Genomic DNA, 22955 nt, shown 5'->3' with positions numbered 1-22955 from the left:
CCCACCTCCACATTTGGTCCGGCCCCCTGAACAATACCAGAGAGCTTTCAGATTGTTTTACTTAAACCATATTTTCCGGACTATAAGCCGTTTATAAGTGGATTTTTCTTCAACCACCAGGGGGCTCTTTAGCAGGAAGTGAATCATTGGAAGTCAAAATTGGAAATAAAAGAAGAACGCGCCCATTAAAATGGAATTAGGTTTTAATAGGGAACTGAAATTTGAGAATGTTGTTGATCAGTTAAATAGCATTGAGGGGAAAAAGAAGATTTTTTGTTTTTTTTTAAATAATACTGGGATCATTATGAGAATTTGAGGTATAGATATTAGGATCCAGTAGATGGCCGTAGTGCAACAATAATGGATGTAAGCTGCTGTTGAAATCTAAAGAAGAAGAAGAAGAAGCCCATTTTCATTTTGCACATGCTAGTAGCAACACGAAGGATCAGTACTTTTACTTTTACAGTTACTGTTCGGAAACTACTGTAATCAGTTCTGTTAAATCTAATCTTGGCAACTATTTCTTTATGAACCGTAATAAATATGATATTCAATTGACCTGTTATTACTCAAATTTTGGGTGTCCGCCCCCCTCTGCTGCTGCTGCATTGCTGTGGAAAACCTGGAGAGGCACAGAAATCTGTGGCTTATATGTGTATGTTTACTGGTTTAAAAAAACAAAAACGTTGGGGTTGTGGCTTATAGTCCGGTGCGGCTAATAGTTTGGAAAATACGGACTAATCCTTCCTGAATTTTTTCTGTAAAGAACCCGGAGAGAGTTATTTGGTTATTATTTATTTCATTAATAGTGCTATTTATTTCCTGACTTTTGTTCTGTGAAGAACCCAGAGAATGTTATTTGATTGTGCTTTCTGGAAAACAATATATTTTTACATTTAGGCACTCCTACAATTGTCACACTTTTTTCTGTTACAAACTGACTCCGGCCCCCCACCAGAGAAGGGAAAAGTTATGTGGCCCTCACAGGAAAAAGTTTGGGGACCCCTGTACTATACCCTTAAAATATTGCACTATACTCTACACTCCGTCTGAGTCATGGTTAGGTCAGAGCTCAATTTGCATGAACGCAGAGTAGCATGGAGGCGATCAGCCTGTAGAGCTACTGAACTTTTTAAATGTTTGATATGAGCCTTGAGCTGCTCTCCACTGTTGGATCCTTGTTTTTTTTTTTTAAAAAAAAGACTTTTAGTCCAATCAGTCACATTGATGCTGTGGTCATCAAACCAGGTACCTCTTGCACTGAGGGTAGGTGAAAGGTCTTGCTGCTAAATAAACTCATGAACAGTCTTGTCGTTTCTGTCCTTGGCTCGGGATAGGCGCTGATGTTGCCTATAGTTTGGGAGTGACCTAACAACGACAGGCCACTGTAGTTGCCAGGCACATTCAGGACATTTAGTACACTTGTAGCCAGTGTCCTGAATGTGTCTGTGTGGTAGCTCTGGAAGCTCTGTTCATGGATTCTGTGTCCTCAACTTTTGAATGGCATTTATAATCATTTGAAGGCTGTGGTTACCTTTGTTGGTCTTTCAATTACTTTATTCAACCATTTGTTTTCCTTCCACCAAGCTTTCAATTAATATTCTTGATTACACCACTCTGTAAACACCCGGATGCTTTAGCAAATACCTTTAGTACCTTACCTTCCTCCTGGAGGGTCTCTGACTTTATGATAGACAAATGCCATGCCTACACTATTTTCCTCTGATTTTGTATGCCACAAAAAGCATTTCTGTTAAAAGATGCTTTTTTTATTGTATTCTGCAATATTCTTTGTCTTACTACAAAAATGAATTTCAGGTTTTCATTAGTTCTAAGTCATAAAATGACATAAAATGTATCATATTGATTTGTTTCTCTGTTTGTAATCAGTTGAATTTGAATCACTGTCATACTTTTACTTCCATTCAGTTTTACAGAATATAAGCAATGCAAGAAATATTACTGGTTTTAAGTCAAAACCAAAACTTCTTCCCCTAAATCCTACATGATTATGTTTCTGTGGAAAACAAGCATAATAATTTTTCTCTTTAAATTGGAATCATCTGTAAAACAAATGAGGAGCAAAAACACAGCAAAAATATGAATTTCCAGCTTTTCCAATGGACTGATCTGCTCATATTACTATTTCAGCTTCAGAACGGTTCCAAGTAAAACAGCAATTGTCCTGGAAACAGTGCTCAGAGATAAGGCAGAAGGAGCAGTTTCTGTTTTTTTTTTTTCTTTCTCTTTCTCACTGGACAGCGGATATTTGGCCTGAGGTTCAGGAAACAAACAACACACTTACAGTCTTTTGTGTCAGTCTGTGTGTGTTCGAGCGCGAGGAGCTTGTGCGTTTCATCGGACCTAGCACTCGACTTAGTAGTAACAGGAAAACATTACACAAGTGTGTAAATTATAGCACTGACAGATTGTGCTCACCACTGGTCAGGTCTGCCACAATTGTGAGCTCATTTCACAAATAAACACACTAACACACTCAGAAAGCAGCGGGAACCTTTGGATTGGTCATTGAGGAAAACTTTGGAAGCGAATATGCTACAATTCATTAAATGAACACTTGATTCCAACAAACAAATCTCAATAATGCGGAGTCTGAATCTTTGACAAATTCTTGTGAAAAAAATTAAAAATTAAAATGCAACCTGGGAAGGGAAGCAATTGAAACATGACATTTACTTTGCTTAACTTATAATGACTGCTGGTTGGTGTGAATAAATGTTGTCAATAATCCATGAGACAGACAGCAAGGACGCCTACACCTATGTGGAAGCGTCCCGCTTCCCTTATCTCCTCCGTTTCTCCCCATCCCTCCGCCATTATTGCTCACATGCAAACACATACTGGACAGTACAGATGGCATGTTCGTACGAGAGCAAACACCGGCTAAACGCAACCACTCATGTACACCCGCAGATACGGAAACACCCTCGCAGAAAGGACAGGGGGTTGGGGGAGCTGGTCGGCATTCGAAACATTATGTTGTGTAAATAAACACCTGAGAGATTTCTGGCCAAACAAAACCAATTTTCAAAGCTCTGCAAAACACACCGCGGGGCCAATCGTCAAATTCGCCTTTCTTTTCTTTGGAGAAACCGCTCAATTAATGTGTCACCACAAGTCACCGCCACAAGTCCCGGCTCAAACAAGTGAGCCACTTCAGTCCGAGCCTCTGGAGGGAGACGAGAAAGAGACATAAATTGGCCTCTTTAAAGTAAAAGAGTCATCCAAAAAAACCATTAAGCTGTGGGCACCTGCAACACTTAAAAATAAACACCTTGCTTTTTTTTTTTTTTTTTAACATTCCAACCCTGCTTACACTCTCATCACTTAATGAGCGTGCTGTAAATACACTTCTGTTTATCCACTTCCATCACATATCCCTTGCTTCTGCGAAGTCACACGTGATTTTCTTTCCCACTTAAAGACAGCCACCTCGTCTTAGACTCAGAGCAATCAGACGCAAATAATGTTTCACTACATAAATCGCTTTTACTTAAAACACACATTCATCTTTATCCATAGTACCAGAACAATAACTTTTAATCAAGATAAGAAATAATAAAAATATTTTTGAGAATTGTCATTTCCTTGCAAGAAAGACTTTAGATTTCAATTACAGGAATAATGACAAAATTCTATTCATTTAGTTAAAAAAAGAACTAGATAAATAGCTCTATATTTTAAAGCCCTTTTCAAAACGTCATATAAGCCACAGAATGTATACAGACAAAGAAAGCAAGGATGAAATGAACAATATTGTGAAATATCTTTAAAAAGTAGTTTGTATAGGATACTTGACTTTTTGCCTCAATTTTAGTTGCTTCATACCTGACTTTGAATTAATGTTAATCCAAACCAATCTTGGGAAAGTAACTGATAGTTTGATTAATTTATTTTAACAATCAATTAATGTAATCTAAAATTGTGAAAATGTGGTTATAATACTAGAAAGAGTAAGTAAGTTTGTGGCTCGTCACTAGAACAGTTAGAAAAGTCATTGAATACAGTGTAAAAAAACTCTAAATTGGAAAAGTGGTTTAAATGCAAAATCACACACAAAAATACTAGAATAGAAAAAAAATGGTTGGTTTATAATGTTTTCAGAAAAAAAATGTACAAATTAAGCTAAACTGCAGGTGAGCTTTAAACATTTTATAAATTTCCTAAACTACCACCAGGAGAAATTAACCCATTTGCAATGGAAACAAAATGGTTAATATATGTGTAAAAATGGAAACAAAGCTTTCATACAGTTAGGAGTATGAACTGATGGAACCTGAACTGACCCAGAACTGTTTCTGTAATTTTACGTAAACCACAATGTCATGCAAAAATGAAAAGTTTTACTGTTCAAACATTGGTATGGAAATCCATAGATGCTCTGATTCATCTTTCTGCACCCCTCCCTGGACAGTGAAGGTAGACAAAGATTCAGCTGTAACTTAGTCGAGTCAGGAGAAAGTTCAACAAAATCCGACCTCAACAGGAAGGTTCTACTTACTGCTACGAAACACTGGTAGAAACATTACCTTTGTAGATAAAGTTAGATTCAATATAGTAACTAAACCACCCAGTCACAACGTCCTCACACACTTCATTACTGTATGTATAAAAGGAGAGGAGCAGCTTTGATGTGCGCACGCCCGCTGTCACTGTCACAGACACCGTGTTGGCTTGCTGCTAAGCATCCCGCCATTGTCCCACTGCTACACCTGACACTGACTCACGGGCCGGCTGCATGTGTGCGTGTGTATGTGTGTGCGTGAGTAGGGGTGTGCATGCGTGTGTGTGTGTGCGTGTGTGTGTGTGTGTGTGTGTGGGGGGGGGGGGGGGGGGGGGGGGGGGGGGGGGGGGGGGGGGGGGGGGGGGGGGGGGGGGGGGGGGTGTGCGTGTGTGTGTGTGCGTGTGTGCGTGTGTGTGTGTGTGTGTGTGTCCACCTGTGATGTGATCTCCACTCTCAGTGAAGGTATGAAGAGAGTAGGAAGTGATCAAAGTATCAACTAGAATCCCTGATAGAGAAAACCAGCAGTGCCCTCTGCTCGGAAATGTTATCTCCTCAGGAACGTAATTTAGATACTCCTACAAGGCTTTGATGTTAGTTTAATGCTGGATTAAGTTTTAAGGCAGACTACTATGCCCTCCATTGCTAGTTCTTCTTCACACAGCTGAAAGGAATAATTACAGAGTAACACACTTTTGGAATCAGATGCCATTTGGAACCATAAACCATTTTTTAAAAACATTAAACTTTTATTTTGCAGCTTAATTTTGAATGGATACATGTAGACCAGGGGAATTAAAAAGAAGCTATGTAGCAATGTTGTGATAAATTACTCAAAGGAGGGTGGATGGTTTTATGCTCAAGTTTTTTTTTTGGAAAGCTTTGACCTGCTTGTATGGGTTTAGCCAATTCCAGTTTCCCTTTAAGAACAACAGTATAAGGACATAGAAGCATCATCTTATGTTTCTATGTCCTCATAATGTTCAAAATGTCTGTTAACTTTCAGCTGAGAGCGGCCAGTAATTAAATTTTACAAGATTGTTGTATTTTTTTTAATATTTTTCACTCATGGAGGTAGCCATTTTTCACTTCTGCAATGCATGCTGGACTGATGATGTTAGGGTTCGGTCTGGTCTGTAATAGAATCTACAGAGGTAACACAGTAAGCATCATTTCACGCTATTTGTTTATCATATTGAATGTGAACTGCATCACTGTTTGCTGTCATTTCAAAGCAAACAAAAAACCAGACCTGACACAGAGCACGACAACAAGTCCAGGATCACACAGTCCAGCCAGAAGTATGCGTCATTCATTGTTTCGTTTACGAAGCTAAAGGTGGCAGCAGCACAAACACAAGCTCCTCCAGCCAACTCATTCCTTTTCCTCCATTTGGTCCTCCTCATCATTACACCTTGTGATTTCTACAGTCCCATCAATTTCAATGTGCTCCAATTCAAACAATAAAAAAAACTCTTTTAAAGAAAAATTTGACCATTTGAGCAAAATCAAAACAAACACTGAGCAATTGCATTTTAGGTCCCCTTCTAAATTTCAAAGGCGTATAGCTTCAAGTAGAAGATGCAGGTTTAAGCTTGACCAGCACCGTCTTGGTTATGATGTGTGCAGCGAAAGTGTGTGTCTCCTGGCAGACCCAGATGGCAGGCGGGCAAGGGGGCAACTGAACATGAAGCAGTAAAGGGCAGTTCTGGTTACGAGGATCAGACGGCAGCACTACAGACCCGGCTCAAAGTGGCTGCCGCTACCAAAGTCAAGGTGTGGGTTACACTGCTGAGTACAAAGGACACACATACTCCTAGTTCCTCAAATGGATAGTCTGTGTCTCTCCATAAAAGTCAACGTGCACCAACTTTCACCTCATCACAGAAGATTTAAAGAGTTTGTATCAATTATCAATGGCTACATTCACTTCAGACATTGCTCCCAGGGGCTAAAAAAAAAAAGAAGTTACTTCTTATACTGAGCCAACAAAATGGAACAAAAGCAACAAAGCACAACACAGAAAGTCAAAAAAAAAATAAAAAATCCTAGCAGCAAAGTCAGAAGCACGAACGAAGAGAGAAATAATGCAGAGGAGCCTGCTTGCGAGAAACCATGCAGCAGCTTTAGAGAAGGAAGGGAAGCGTGTGGGCCTGCTGCTAATTTCCCACCCCAAGCGCAGTAATCTGAAGGCAAGATTAAGGTAAAGGAGTTATTCTTGACTATTTTATTAAGAGGTGCTTTAGGCACTGGAAGAAGGGGCTTTAGTGCTCCTCCAGCAGCGTGCCATACAATACAAAACAAACATTTGCTGTTATTGCACCAAAGTACTCTCAGATGTGCTAGGTCGGGGGCCTCCCGTTTTGCTGCGGAGGAACTTGGCATCAAAGTTTTCTTAAATTCAGTGGAAAACAAAAATATAAAACTATTAAAAAAAAATTAAAAAAAAGATATTTCTCTGGTGAAATGGCAGGTAACATAAGAATGGATGGCAATTGTTCCATCAAGGTTTAATTCAACTGAGTTAAACAATCAATACAACTGCTCTTTCTGTTGTTGTGCATGAAAGCTGAATATCTGCCAAAAGGAATTAAAGGCATATAGCAATTGGCCAAAAGCAATTTCACACACTTTTTGAAATACAATGACCAAATAAACATCTACATAAAACAAAAGCAAAATATGTCATTGGACAGCTGATTCAGTTGAGTGTAAAGTGTTGTTTGGAATAACTTCCCTAATAAAAGTGCTAAACTGACATGTCTGGAAACCTCAGGAACTTTAAATGGAACGGTCATCATGGACACACGAAAACCACTGAAGTGGCTCGTTTTAACCTCTCGTAAAACACAATTGAGAAACCAGCTCTTCCTCTTTCTTTTTCTGTGCCCAAAACAGAGGATGTGGCAAGGCCTGAAGAGGAGAAAACTAAGAGTGGAGGAAGATATAAGACTTTGGAAGTTTGTCCACGCGCACGATTAGAAATAGACTGCAGAGGATATGTTCACATTGTGATATATTTTAAACTTTGAAGTCTCTAAAAGTGTGACCTGATGAAGGTTTAAAACTCTTTTTTTCCTAGATCAGATCAAAAATATTTGAATATTTACACACACAAAAAAGTTACAAATGATCATTTTAGTTGTTACTGTTGATATCCTATTCCAGGAAAAAAAAAAAAAAAAAAAAAGTTCAGAAGTGTATCTATTAGGGGCTTGGCTAGATCCACACCAATCCAAGATGTTTCAATGCAAAGATGTTTCTAAAAGTAAAAATCTGTTAGGCTTTACTGAATCTATAAAGTCATAAATTATGTTTTCTTCCTAAATAATCTCATAAAAAGATGCTTAATTAAGATAAAGTTTTGTACTTTGTTAACTCAACTATGGACTTTAGTTCATTCAGACATTGAAAGTTTCTTTAAAATAAGCTTAAATATTTCTCAATGATTGCTGTATACAACTACTCTCAAGGTTTGCTGTGACATACATAAATAACTACAGGTTGATACACAGATTTTGCATAACACCATCATTATATGTGCTAATCTGGAGTATTGCTGTGGTAATAAAGAATCTGATGAAGACAATCTTTGGTCAGTTTGTACCTGCAATGCAACTTAACGCAAGATCACAAATTCCTAAATGGGAACCTGTCGCCATTGTGATGATGTTTCAGCAACTTTCATATGCTATTGAACTGGATTTGCTGATATTGTGCAAATAGTGCCTATACTAAGGCTATTCATAAAGCACTGCCAAACAAGTGTAACTGGTCTAGGTGTGCTCAGCACCCAGTATCACCCAGCGCCTCTGCCTGACTTTTTGTCATGTAGATACAAAGGATGCACCAATCACTTTGCTGAACAGATGTTTGAGTTTGTGTTAGGTACAAGAACACAAAAGTAGGAATGTGTGGAAATGGACATATTAAACAGCAGCTGGAGTCTCGAGAAAACATTCACGTTGGTGACTGACACATATCTCTTTGTCTTCTGCCCAATGGCTGGTGAAGCTGTACCAAAGACGTTCAATTAATAAATGCTGCCTGCTTTGCCTTTGGGAGGCTGAGCATCACAGATACGCCGGTTTGTAATAGAGCTATTTGTTTTCCTCAGAAAGCTGTCCAAATGCTCTCGCTGGGGACAGCAGACTACAACAAAGGCCGGCTATGAATTGGTCAAATCCACAGGGGCAAGATATTGATCAGGCCTGCAGCTAGTGAAACACAAATATGCAACTAAATTAGATACTGGTGCGATCGCACAAATGTGCATGGTGTCCGTACATAACACTTGCAAAGAAATCAAATTAATCTGCAGTGACAGCCGCTTGGTTTTACAAACCAGAACATTTTAAAATGGTTGACATGATTATAATCAAATCTTTTTTTTATTGGTGACGTAGACAGTCAAAAGGATATGGATACTTACTTCTATTTATGAACTGGTACAGACAAATGTACCAAAAATTTAAAAAAATAACAGATATAATTGACAAAGTACAGAATGTAAAACATAAGTACACTACATACATCTTTGTCCTGGCCCCTCTTCCATATTTCATTCCTTCTTCGTGTTCTTTTTGACATCTCCTTTTCCAACAAGAGCAGTGTGTCAGGGTCAGAAAGCAATTTAAAACCTTTGCTAATGAGAGTCAAAGAGAGAGAGAGAGAAAGTGGGCGAGAGAAGGGGAAGTTAAAGGCTTGGAGAAAAAGAAAGATGGTGTAGTAGGGCCAGAGAGAGGAAGAGGATGAAGGAGGGAGGGGTAAGGCTGGGGTGTCAACCATCAAAGCCGCCCAGGAGAAAAGAAGGCCAGGTGCTGGTTGTGGGAATGTGCCGTCCATGGTTCCAGAGACCAGAGAGCTGTGGCGGTGGCGGTGCTGGGGTGGGGGCTGCAGGGTGGTAATTAGCCAAGCCTGGAGGAGAGCAAGGGCCCTCGAGGGCCCGTGGGGATAGCCCCTCCGAGAGGATACCATTTGCACTTCTACAGGAGCCGCCAGCCTCCAGGCCACAAAGAAGGGGAAAAGGGGAACTATGGCATCCTTTATCAGGCCGGACAAAGACGCCGCATCTTTTCAAAGGAGACCGGAGAGAGAGAGAAAGAGAGAGAGAGAGAGAGAGAGAGAGACGGAGAGAAACTCCAGTGTTCCAGAAAAAGAGGGGAAGAAGAGGAAGAAAGAAGAAGGGGGGGAAAAGTATCCTCAGACCAGTCAGGAGAGACGCAGAGTGAGATGCCTGTGTTTGCTAGCAAAGCCAGACAGGAGGGTACAGTCATGCCTTGACCCTGTCAGTCCTCTGAGACATCAGAAATTCACTAACATCCCCCAGACAGCAACATAGTGTTAAGTTGCACAGGTATATTCCCAATATAATGCAACTGAGACTGTGAATATGTTTTTTTTTTTCAAACATATAATTTTACTTCTTAGTTAGCAGAAACCTGTAAAAGATTGCCATCTTGAAAAAGAATAAAAGTCCAGAGTTTAGTTCACCTTTAATGTAATCTAAAATGATCCAAGCACACGGAGTGAATACGGCAAAACAGCCACCCCTCTACCTTTGACATTATCAAGGGATCTTAAGAGTTTTGCCCTCCTGCAGAGTGGTGGAAAGTGAAGGTCACTGACATTACTTCTACCTATTACCTTTGGAGAAACAGCTGTAAACGGGGGGTCAGTGGTGCCCTCTGAGGCTATGTGGCTTTGTGCTGGAGAACAGCCTGACAGCTTTGGCTGAGCAGGTCAGAGGTCAGATGGGGCCATGTGATAAGGCATTAGAAAGCTGCATATAAGGACCCTCAACTGAAGAGTCCTGAAAAATTTCAAACTCTTCCCCCCGTTCCCTCCGTTTCTCCTCCTTTTCTTTCTCTTCCTCTCTCCTCTCCGGCTCTGGACACAAAATGCCATTTGTTGTCCATCAGTCAGTAGCACAAGGCTCGGGTCGGACCTGGTGCTGAAAGCTCCATTCACACACCCTCTCACCCAGGGATGTTTTTGCAATTCAATATTTTCACACGCAGGCAGCTTCATCACTGCTTTGGAACCATACACTTGGCAAGATGAGGCTGTGGAGGGGGGGCTCTGGGACAGAGGGCCTTAGAGAGGCTCGGGGGGGAGAGTAGGGTCAGGAGAGAAGAATCCTGGTGTCAGGAGAGAACAGGCCCACGCCAGCTAATGGGCCATCTTGAAATGTTTTACCATGACCCTCTCCAACACCTACGCTCACACAAATAAGTGGGCACCCACTCGCCGATGGTTACACACACATTCCACTTGACTCATCACTTTACCTCTACTCTGACTCTAGGTTAACAAGTGGGGGCTCGTCTTTTCTCTATCAAAATCTCTGTGCTAATATAATGACACTCTGCTGCTAAGCTGTGTCTTGTCTGCCTTCCTCTCAAACCATACAACGTCCTGTGAGGCTGTGTCGTGCTGACTTCACGAGCCACATTTGCTTTGCTTTCAGTGTTGCCAACACTGCTACTGCATGTACTGAGAAGAACTCGTACCTGACCGGCCATTTTCTGCTTAGGGATGCTGCTGCCAGCATGGTGTGGGTCAAGGGTGAACTGTTCTGCCTCCATCATTCCTGTTCAACAGGAACAATGATCGTCACCCGTGTAGCGTTGTTTTTGTGATTATAGACACCGACAACACCAAACAAACAAACAAACAAAAAAAGCCTAAACCAAACATGAAGCGGATCAAAGAACTTTCCTGGTGTGAATACACCCTTAATTACATGGGTGGATTCTTCTAGTCAGGCGACTTTTGGAAGTAGCTGATTGGACTAGATTTGATCTCTTTTAACTTCAGTATTACTTGCTCCCACATTACATTTAAGTTCGTGGTTTGGGTATGAGTCCTTATTGCACATTTTTACATATTATGACTAAAGAAGTCTGGCAACCAACAACCGATAAATACTTGCTTTATGTCGATTTTAAACAGAACCAACACAAAGACTACCAGCAGCAAGAGGAAATGCAAAATCTGCATAATTAAAACCAAAACATTTCAGGTAATTTGTTCCAATTCTACAACTGTTACACCTCAAGATTTGCTTAGCATACAGAGTGGCTGAGGTAAACATGGATGGCGGGGAAGGGGAAGGAGACGGGATGCGGGGGAATTTCTAACATATTTATCCTGTGCGCCACACTCTACTTAATGAAATGAAACCACACCAGTAGTGGCCCTTTGTCTCTGGAGAATTCAGTAATCAACATGCCACCAGTTTTCATTTTGTATGAAAATAAATGGCAGCTGGTGAATATGGGCCTAATTGTGCTGCACCGTAGAGAGGAGCTAGGAGAGTGGGGGCTGGGGGGTTGGGGGGAACTTGTAGCACCACTGTAGCACAGCCAATTTTCATGGACAGCAGTGCTCGAGAGAGGTGGTTGAGTAAGCAGAGGCATTCATCTGGGGGGCTGGAACCCTGCTTCCACTCTCTCCTCCCTGTTCTATCCATCATATTCACAAAGAAAGTTAGCCAAGTATTAAGCAAATAGAGAACCGGTGAGCCCTCTGCACTCGCGCCTGGCAGGGTCACTGGATAATGACAGCTCAATTACTGGGAATCTCCTTGTATAGCCTCCTCCCCAATACAATCCCAGCGCACCCGTCCCACCCTGCATGGCAAATTTGTCAAACTCGACCAAAACGACGGGTCTGACAGTGTAATCGCTAACCGTCCCGACCGACATGAAAGAGGTCTTTATCTGGCCAAATCAAAGAACCTGATCTCTGAGAGAAAAGGGTGGAGGAGCAGAGGGGGGGGGGAGAAGAGGAGAGGAGCGAAATGTCCCAAACAACTCTGAGTGAGACGCAGAGATGTCTCTAATCCTCTTTAATGAGACACCGCTTGCCTATCTTTCGCTTTAACGACGACACACAGAGACAGTGAGGAGGGATGGAAAGCGGAGGAGGAAGAGGAGGGGGAAGAGGGGGGAAGTAGCCAAAGCTTTGAACTGCCGGCCTGATGAAAGGAGGAGCAGCGGAGGGAGTTTAGAGCCGTGCTGCCCCTGTACACCACTGTCTGTTTGGGAGGACAGCTAAACCGCCCAGGGGACGGAGCAGTTTGTCCGCTTATCATATCTGAACAGGATGAGCCATCATCAGCACGGCCGCTGAGGGACTAAAGATGGACGGTGGTGAGACTGAAGAAATGTGCTGCAATGACAACTGAGGCACTCAAATCCAAAATAAATTCATTTCAGAGACTGGGATTTTTTAATTGGCTTTTTTTTTGTCTAACTATAAGCTTTTAACTCATTTAACAACTTCATGTTAAATAAATGAGCCATATCATTTATGGGCCCTTTTGTGGTCAAAATGAACATCTTTAGAAGCATTTTTTTTTTTTTTTTTTAAGATTTTCAAAGTGAGATTGTTGTTAAACAGTTAATAGATAATTCCATTAGCTGTTCTTGGCATCTTAAACAATACATTAAAAGCACAATATGAAGTTCTACAAGTTCAGGAATGCACAAACGCAAAAGCTTATTAGAGATGTAAGAGGGTGAACAAGGGACAAAGTGAGGGGGCTAATACCAAATAAATCTGGATTAGTACCAGATAAGACTAGTCACAATGTTTAGCAATCCCTCGATTATCACGATGCAATAAACAAAAAAAAGAAAGGGTGGGGGCAGAGGGAGTCATGAGGGCTGCAAAACGGGCTAATTGGGGACTTGACACATTTGTGCCCTTGTTTTGCAAACAACACACAGTGTTTAGCAGCAGGTGGTGTAAAATCACAGCAGACACACATAGAGATCATCATTTAGCGTTAATCAGCAGACCCAGAAGCGAAGATGACTGAACGGAGTCCACTGCACACTGCAAAGTAGCAGGGCAGATCATAATCGGATGAGTAGTCACACTCGAAGACAAAATGCATGTAACGTCAGAGTAATGGCTTTTTATTTTAGTAACCCTCCCCATCACTCCACCATGGACCGCTCTCTAATTTTTACTGATGTATTTTTAACAATTCCCCTGCCCCCTATCTGCAGGCTGCAGACGCATGGGAGATGAAAAACAGGGGGACTGCTATAAAAATAAAACATCAGCGATATTTCTGAAACTCTCCCAGTCATGTCATACCCTGCACAAACGATGTGATAGGGAGGCTGTTTTTTCTTGTTTTTTTTTTTTTCCTTTTTTGCAAACATGGAACATGAGGTCACACTGAAAAGGAGGGAAAACAGCCGCATTTGCCAACTGGATAATGCGAGGTCGACGTATCGGTGGAATGAATAGGATTTGGAGCCATGTGCAAGAGCTTAGAGCAGCCATGTTTGTGTGTCAACTCAAAAATGTGACAAAGCCGGCATGAGAGTCGGCAGGAAACACGGGGGTCCGCGTCGCTGCGAGTTCGTCTGCGTGTGTCCAGGTGCCCACCCATTGCCGTGGCCAAGGTCATGGCTCAGAACGTTGACAGGGCCTCCAACACGCTGTACAAAAACGGTGTGAGCGCAGACTCGAGCACACATTCAGCCTGAGCCAGCAGTGCCAGCCCCTACTGTTTGGATGACATTTACACTCAACCTTTCTAGTTTGTGATTGATTGGGGTTAAATCATACCAATGCACAAAAAATCTGTCACCACCGTGTGCAGATGTGTGTCCATGCATGGTCCCTGTATGCGTGTGTGCGTGTGTGTGTGTGTGTGTGTGGGGTGGAGAATGAGGAAAAGCCAGTCAAGTGTATTCAAGCCTTCAGCGAGACTCAGTAGGCACTGACGGGTCAGTGTGACTTCATAATTTTGTTGAACTTTAACTGAAGTCATTTCAGCTTACCTGGTGGATGAAAGGCAAAGTGTTCGTTTTGGTGTGTTTGTGTTTAGAGGGAGACTGTTTCTGATGATTTGATAAATTAAAGCAACAGAAACTTTATAGTCAAAACGACGTCTGCTTAGAGGGAAAACTGGCACTGATGTTATAAAACACAATGTTGGAGTTCGCAATAGAATTTGAGGCATTTCCAAACATTACAAGGCATGTGCTCTGTTTACTTCCTGGTTTTCAGAGTACATTAGGATGGAAACTGTGCAGAACTGTATAGTGAAAAAGTTCATAAGAATTCAAAAACCTCTGGTGCAAGTTCAACAGGCACGAGATTCAGTCAAAGAGGGTAAAATGACTGTAATATAGATGTTATATCCTACCTAGATTATTAATAGTTTTCTGATCGATGCAAAACTTTGAAGCAAGAATAAAAACAGTTTAACCTAAATTTAATTGATATTCTTTGGTTTAACGCCTGCTTGATGAAAGCTAATTTTCTCTATTATTCTTTAGTTTTAAACATTTGGATAAGAACTTCTAACACCTTTTTAGATAAGTTATTTCTTAGCAATTTGCTTTGACTGTGTTCCAGTATTTTAATGGGACATATATGTCCCATTAAGTAGACATATATAATGGGAAATATGTAGGGCACATCTTATTTTATAAATTATATAGTCATCTTTAAAACCCTTTGTAAAATTTGTCTAATTTCAATGGCCATCTGTGATTTTATATGTGCAATAAAAGCAAAATTTGAAAGATAGACAACACATTTGATAAACAGATTCAAATTCACTCTGCCGCCATTTTACTGTGGTTGATAAAAATTGGATAAAGGTTTGGGACACATGCTTTCCTGGATCGATGGCTGTAATGCTGTGATTCATTAGTTTTCTGATGAATTCTAACTTCTTATATTAAATTGGCAGGTTAAACCTCAATGAAAAATGGTAAATTGGTACTGGGGAGGAAAAGTGTGATCAGTGCATGTCAAAAATGTATTATTTAAAAATACTCCGCACCGCACAATTAGAAACTATCATCCAACCAACCAGTTTCCATATACTTGTGCTGCAGATTTGGTCATGCCAAATTGTTACAGCTGCACAATGAACAAAAGCAAAGGAAATTGAAAAACACTGCTTGGATGTAGTACCTGTTAGGTTTTAATATTTCAGGTGTCAGACAATTTAACTCAGCCTGACAATAATACACTTGAGTATTTCAATGTACTTCAGTGACCATTAGAAGCTTGGTTGAAATGGGTCTTAATAAACAAAAACAAAAACTCAAGTCAAGTGAAGGATTAACTGTGATGATGAAAAAGTGGATCAAGAAAACTATGCATTAGTAGCAAAACATTCAACAACCTTGAATGTTTTTCTATTACAACCCTTTATGGTCTGGACTGCTGAACTTAGTCTGTTAGAACAAAAAACAAAAAAAAACAAAAACAATGTTAACGTAAATTTCCCTGAAAAACACTTTAAATACTTAGAACAGTTCCAAAACCCGCATAATAATATGATGCCGACTGTAAAATTTGTGACACAAACATTTCTAAGTGTTTAAGAACTTGCTCTATCTAGTAAATGTGTTCAGTCATCCATTTTCTTATGATATTGCTAAATACATCTTACACAAAGTGCATAGGTTTTTAAATCTATTTGGTTATGAGTATATCAGTATCAATTTTGATGCAATGACAGTTGAGAAAATCAAGTGATGCCTACAATTGTTGTGGTTGTTACATATCTGTGACAACAGATATGTAACAGTTCAATTCTTGATAGCCATTGTATCAGGTTAAGCTTTATTTCTCAATCCACTAAAATACTTAATCATTTGTAAAAATTTTAAAAAAGCAGTTACTCAATACAAAAGCTATTCCTGTCAGGTTTGCAGCTAAATTCAACTGAGCACGAGAAGAAAATTGGGCTATTATTATAATTTCAAAAATGAGAAGCTGGAACGGTGGTAATTCCATTAAACAGGAGCAAAGGGGAAAAAAAACACTCAAGTCTAAAACTCTGATTTTACACATATCTGTGGTTTTAAAAATATGTGTATACATATGCAACAATACTCTTGAATGAATTCTCAAAAGGAAAAACGTGTAAAAATGACCTATACGAAGGTTAATAATACAATTTCAAAATAAAAGCACAGCAAAAAAAAAAAACATTTGATGATCCTATCATTTATAGGACCAGGCTCTAATCTGTGAATGTGAAAGGGAGCTGTGTGACACATTACAGCTGCGTGGCAGCGATACATGGGAGACCCTAAACGTTTAGCCAGAAGTTAAACATAGCGACCATTGTTGGTTTTCAAGTGTTATGGGTTGGGTTTTATTACTTCTGTCAAAACATAAGAAGCTGTTGAGCCGGGCCAAGTTCATGACTGGGGAGTATACATTCTAATAATGGGCCTTTAACGCAAAGATCACAGGGATATGTGGAAATGTGTAAAGACAGCGCAGAGGTCAGAGAGGTGGGAAGTGGTGGAGAATGTGTGCGTTTCTTCAGCGACCTGAATCAGCAGAGGAGTGAGAAGGATTAAAATAAATAAATAAATAAACGGAGGTAGTCTGAAAACACACGGCATTACCTTTGTTTTTATTGCTATTATTGTAGCCACTGAAAATGCAAAAAAAAAAAAGAAAAAAAAAGGAAAAAGAAGAAAGAAAAAGGTGACGATAATCAATGAAGTGTGTAAGCTGCCTTATTAAAAAAAATGTCTGTCTCTGCGTGTAGAGCTCGTTTCGTGCTTCCATTTACATTATATTTCTTTTGGCTTCGGTGCAGAGGTCACCGGTCGCATATTTACAGCAGCGCGCGCATGTGTGCATGCTCTCTGGATGTGTGCGCGTGCGGCTGTTTTGTCCGCACACGTGCCCCGAAAAAAAGAGAGAGAGAGAGAGAAAAAAAAAAAGAATACTGGGGAAAATAAATCTCCTCTCACTCAAGCGGAAGCCCTTAATTGATCCAAAACCAATTTAAAAGCTACAAATGGGCCCAGAAGAATACCACAATAAAACAGCCGCAAGGTGTTAAGATTTTTTTTCTTCTTCTTCTTTTGACTTCAAACGGTGCACGGCCGCACCGCTCACACACAGAAACAAATAAAACTTTAATCTGCGTGAGCAATCAAGATTCGGGAGTGTTATGCGTTTTATTATGAAGACACAAATGAATTAACTTTAAATAAATTAAACTGTTATTCGTCATGGCTCGAAAAATGTTAGCTAATTATTTAAAAATTAAGATTGCAAATATAAATCAGAATTAAACTATTCTTCCCATGTCAAGATAACTAAAATTTATTATGAACCATAACAATTAAAACATATTGAAATACACAAACAATTGCAGCTGCACGTTTTTAAAAATCCATGCTCGTCATTGTAGCACCCCGCAGTTCAGTCAGATGATATATCTGATGTGTCTAAAGGAGAAATCACTCATGGAGGTTAAAAATAAAATCATAAAACAGCTGGTGGACATTTGCTGCGGGGCCTACTGTACTCGGAGAGGTCAGAAAAGGGAAGGAAAACGAGAAAAAAAAAAAACGAGACGTGCACGTCCACTGTACGTCATATTCAAAATCTGCGGGCCCGTGTGTTTTGAATGTTTGAGGAGAACAAGATATTTTTCATGCCAGCTGTCTGCTCGTGTTTTCCCTATAGCTACGGCTGCAACACAACAAGATCCGAGGCCTGCAGAGAGGCTGCCTGCCAGTGCGGCGACGCGACTGCTCCCAAAGCCAGGCATTTGTGTTCATTAGCACCCGGATCAACAGACTATCAGGGCTGTTTGGAGATCAAGACCAAGTGTAATTACCTCCTGGCAAAAGGACCCCCAATTCTCAACGTGTTTGGAGTATTTCATTCAATAAAAGCAGCCTAATTAGACTTCTGCTTTTTTTGTTCTTTTTTTTTTCCTCCACCTTTTCTATCTGCCATTAGGTTTGCACAAGAATCCGATCTCTGCATGGTGAGCCATAAGCCCGATAATTATTATTTTTTTTCTATTTAATTGTCCCGTTTCATAGCAGTAGCACTGTAACGACAACAACAACAAACCAAGAATAAAAGACTAAATACAATTCAAATAAACTGTTTTTTTTTTATCTGTGTAGTATGTAATTTCACTTTAGCCTACTTAAAAACATTTTATTTATGTATTTACTTTTTTGTCAATAAAATCAGTAGGGACGTGTTTAATCATTGTAAGGCTACAAATAATTGTGTGCAAACCGCCAAAAATATTAAATAAAAAAAATATATATTTTAAAAATTCATTGTAATCCTTAGATGAAATAAATTAAGTAAAATAACACAGTAAATGCAGCTGAAATAAACTACTAAAAATGTAAAATGTAAAAATAGCAACAGGCCTTCTTCACAGGTCGAAATGGGGTTGAAGTAAACTGTGGCCAAAAATAAAATAAAATAATAAAAAAATCACACTGACCCAAACAGAACACGCAGTTTGAAATAAAGTTCATTCATGCAAGAATAAACATGATTCATGAATCAATGCACCATCAATAAACAAATGTCAAACAATAAACACGCTCCATGCCTGACAACAAAACTGTTCATGTTCAACAGGAAAAAAAACAAAAAAGGAAACACGAATACATGAATTTTTCCGTGTGACGCGAACAGCAGTCCGTTCAGAAACAGCAGCAGCAGCAGCAGCAGTGCATGGGCGCTTGCAGGACGTATTATTGATTGGCATTCCCATGAGAAGGAACCAGTCAGCAGCAGCGGCCCCGGTGGCCCTGGCATAAAAAAAAAAAAAACGAGGCAAATATCTTCTGCGATTTCAAATACGCGTGCATTACAGATCTCGCTTGCTTTCTTTCTCGTCCAAATACGCATCTCGGCGTCTCCCAGTCGTTTTTTTTTTCTTTTTCTTTTTTTTTTCAAAAGGAGCGAAATGAGTGCGTCCAGAGCGGCGTGAGCTGCGAAGGCAGCTCGCAGCAGAGCAGAGCGGTGCCACAGCGCCCACTACATTTCAATTGCACCAAAACCTGGAACGACTCTCGCTATATACAAAAAGTTACTCTGCGATTCGACAACTTTTTTTTTTCTTTTTTTTTTTCCTTTTTCTGTTTTGCTTTTTTTTGTTGTTGTTGTTGTTGTTTTGGAGAAAAGGACAGATTTGCGCCTGTGTTTAAACGACCGACAACAGAACCGAACTGAAACAGGGGATAAAATACGATATGACCGACGGTGTTTATTTCTGCTTTTACAGAAGAAGTGTGATCAGGTCTAAAGCACCGGCGGCGTTTCTCATCACGCGTGAAACTTTGCGGACGCAGGGATCAGCGAAACCGTGAGCGCAGCATGCGGGGGGTGGGGGGGACAACATCCAAACAGCCAAATAACTGAGACGTAAAGTTATCTGTGGACAAAAGAGTCCCCCATCCTCTTTTTTTTTAAGGCTCTACTGCAATTGACAAGGACACTTTGGACCGGGACAAAGCCGGCGGAGTTTTAGAAGCCGGCGGCTGGAAGCGGTAAGAAATAAAAATCATTTTAAAAACCACAGAAGAAGAAGACCTACTTTTAGCCAGTTTTCTCGCCCTCGCCTTGGATCTCATCTTGTCGGCTTGTAGATTCCTCTCGTCGTCCTCCGTGAGCCCAGAAGCAGCAACAACACTATCTTCATCTCACCAGCATTGTCAGTTTGGACACCTTCGCACATGCGCACAGGCCATTCAATCTGACACCCTCGCCCGGGCCAAAAAACTTTCCAATGTATTCATCATCATCACTTTTTTTTTTGTCCTATCGTCTCCCCTTTAGATCACTTATCTCTTCCCCTCCTCCTCCTCCACCTCCTCCTCCTCCTCTTCCTCCTCCTCCTTCTCCTTCTGCTCGCTCTTCACCCGTTCCCCCCGCCGCCACCCCCATGTCATCCCCCTCACTCTCGTCCCCCCTTCTCACCCATGCAACCCCCCACCCCCACCCTTCTACCCCATCCGCCCCATTCAGTTCCTGCCAGCAGCGCCGTCCTGGATTTTTTTTTTTACCCCTTTAAACAGAGGCTGCTTGGTTTTCTGCAGCGCGACGGCGGGACACACAGTGAGGTACGGTGCCGGGGTCAAGGTCGCATTTTAAATACAAAACAAAAACAAACCCTTTGTATTTTTACCGTGCAATAAATAGCAGTTATTACAAAGAATCTTTCCGTTATTTCGTTTTTTTTTTAATTGCAATTGTTTTTGTCATAAATTACAACAATTTCCTTCCCTCTCTCTTTCTCTCTTTTTTTATTTGAATTTACAGATTTATAGAAAGTCGTCGGCTCAGCTGATGCGTCATGGTAGCTTTCGTGCCAAAAAGCGCTCAACTTCCAGGCGTTATTTTTAACTTCATTAATGCACACGTGGGAGAGAGAAAAAAAAGGAGCAAGGCTCGATTGCTGTAACACGCTTCCAGGGTATGATTTGGTCTTGTGAAGAGTATGTTGGAGTGTGTGATTCCCTCTCTCTGTGTGTGTGTACGGGTGTGTATGCGGTGTGTGTGTGTGTGTGTTTGAGAGAGAGTGTTTCCCTCAGTGTGTGTAAAACCTTGTTGCCCTCAGGACAGGCAGCAGCCAGCAGCTGTTTGACGGAGGCACGGACCCTCCACCAGCAACCAGGGAAAACTCCTGGCTTTTCCCCCTTTTTTTCCAGTGTTATTTTCCCATTTGTTACAATTGTATATGGAGCACTTTGCTTCTTGCAGGAGTGTTTTGCGCATGTTGCACGAGAGCAGAAGCGCACCTGGATGACGGTGGACAGGCTGCTGTCTCAGCTTTGCGCAACGCCGACTGTTGACTTGCACATGTCTGCTGCTTTGCTTGTTTGTTTGTTTGTTTGTTTGTTTGCTGCAGGCACGCGGAGATCGTTTTCTTTTGATGTTGGTCTGCGGGCTTCTAAGCGCGAGGTTTGAAGAACAACAAGGTACATATTTTCAGATCTGTGTGAGAGGTGTCAATTAGACACTGAGGTGACCCAGATTATTTGGAGTATATTATTATTTATAGTTATTTAAAAAAAATAATAATTGTAGCATTTAAAATGTATTACATTTGTAACATATTATTATTATTATTATTATTATTATTATTATTATTATTGTAATATTGGTGGTGTAACTGAGGCGCATGTGCATCAAGGGGAATTTTATATTTAATGAATCAAGCTGTTTATTATTATTATTATTATTATTATTATTATTATTATTATTATTATTATTATTATTGTTATTATGTGTTTTTGCTTTCTTTTCTTTTTAAGAGACTAAGTCGCCTTTTTTTTTTCTTTTTTTTTTCTAATGCTGTCAGGCTGCTCGTTATATTCATGTGGTGCCGGGCCTCCAGCCCACATGTCATATGGGAATGGTTTCCGTCTAGTTTGGCTGAATAAAGGCGGCTCTATATGCTGGAGCCTATTAAGGATCGGTGGTGACGGAGCAACTGAAGTCTGCAGGGAGAGCGGCGCGGATCAGTTTGCTCGGAGGGGAAAATAAAGTCAAACCGTATTTTGTTCGAATTAGTTGTCATTCGAAGAAAAATAACATGCTTATTATTATTATTACAATTATTATTATTATTATTATTATTATTATTATTATTATTACTATTATTGTTATTGTTATTATTATTAGTAGTAGTAGTAGTAGTAGTAGTAGTAGTATTAGTAGTAAATGTAGTAATTATATGTATTTATTAGCTGTCATGAGATAACTGATTTGAATAAATGCCATTCTCCAGCACCAGTCCACCGCTGCTGGCGAACAATCGCCGTGGGATGTTTTACTCGCGAGGGGAAGTGCAACGAAATCCCGATTATTAATCAATAATAATCAGAAGTAATTAGCCTGCATTCACTGGATATTTTGGGGAAGATTGTCTCGCCTCCCTATGAGCAGAATGAGGAGGAGGAGGAGGAGCAGTGGTGATGGTGGAGGATTTTTTTTATTGACTTGAAGGAGGGAGGTGGGTGAAAAATGTTTTTTTTTTTTTTTATGTACCTGTTGCGCGGATGGGGCTCAGGGGTGAGCACCTTGTTATTTTTTTTTAAATAATTAATTCTTTTTTTTAATAATCTATTTGTCATGCTTCGGGTGAACAGGGATCATTAAAGGTGAACTTTTTAAAGGCAAGTTAAAAGCGGAAGCTCAGAAGGACTGCTGGTGGTAGACGATTAAAAAGTGAAATTAGATGAATGCCAGCCAGGTCCGTTATTATTATTATTATTATTATTATTATTATTATTATTATTATTATTATTATTATTATTATTATTATTATTATTATTATTATATCCTTAAATGGCTGGCTTACCTTAAAAAGAAAAGAGAGTATTTTGACTGACTTTATATACCTGAATTACCTCCACAGACCGACCCGATACAGATGAGGCCTTTAAATAATTCCCGCACCTCATTGACTTGGACAAATGATTCCACAAACTGCAACACCTTTTTTTTTCTTCTTTTTCTTACAGGCGCAATTAACAGCAATTAGGCTACGGAAAGGAAAGTCTTGCTGTCCAACGCCAGCCAGCCTGGGGAATTAGCTATAGTTTATCCTGCATCGTTTAAATGCCGATATAAAAAAAAAAAAAAAGTGTGT

At 40.2% G+C, this 22955-nt stretch overlaps 1 protein-coding gene and 1 long non-coding RNA gene across 8 annotated transcripts in view; one reads left to right on the top strand and one right to left on the bottom strand.

The window, feature by feature from the left end:
• prdm16 (PR domain containing 16) overlaps positions 1 to 19973 on the bottom strand; it is a 202230-nt gene extending 182257 nt beyond the window's left edge. For all 7 annotated transcript variants that reach the window (XM_017305896.1, XM_008414753.2, XM_008414755.2 and 4 more), the window contains exon 1: positions 19896 to 19973. In XM_017305896.1, coding sequence (XP_017161385.1) covers positions 19896 to 19932 — 37 coding nt within the window. In that variant the 5' untranslated portion in view covers positions 19933 to 19973. The remainder of the gene's footprint in view (positions 1 to 19895) is intronic.
• A 288-nt stretch (positions 19974 to 20261) lies between these two features.
• On the top strand, positions 20262 to 21943 carry LOC103467986 (uncharacterized). Its single transcript, XR_534141.2, has 3 exons — positions 20262 to 20421; positions 20621 to 21279; positions 21663 to 21943. It is a non-coding gene; the product is annotated as an uncharacterized LOC103467986 (long non-coding RNA).
• Positions 21944 to 22955: the final 1012 nt, after the last annotated feature.

Source organism: Poecilia reticulata, linkage group LG7 (genome assembly GCF_000633615.1).
Source record: "Poecilia reticulata strain Guanapo linkage group LG7, Guppy_female_1.0+MT, whole genome shotgun sequence".
Taxonomy (NCBI): Eukaryota; Metazoa; Chordata; class Actinopteri; order Cyprinodontiformes; family Poeciliidae; genus Poecilia; species Poecilia reticulata.
This window is presented reverse-complemented; position numbering and strand designations above follow the sequence as displayed.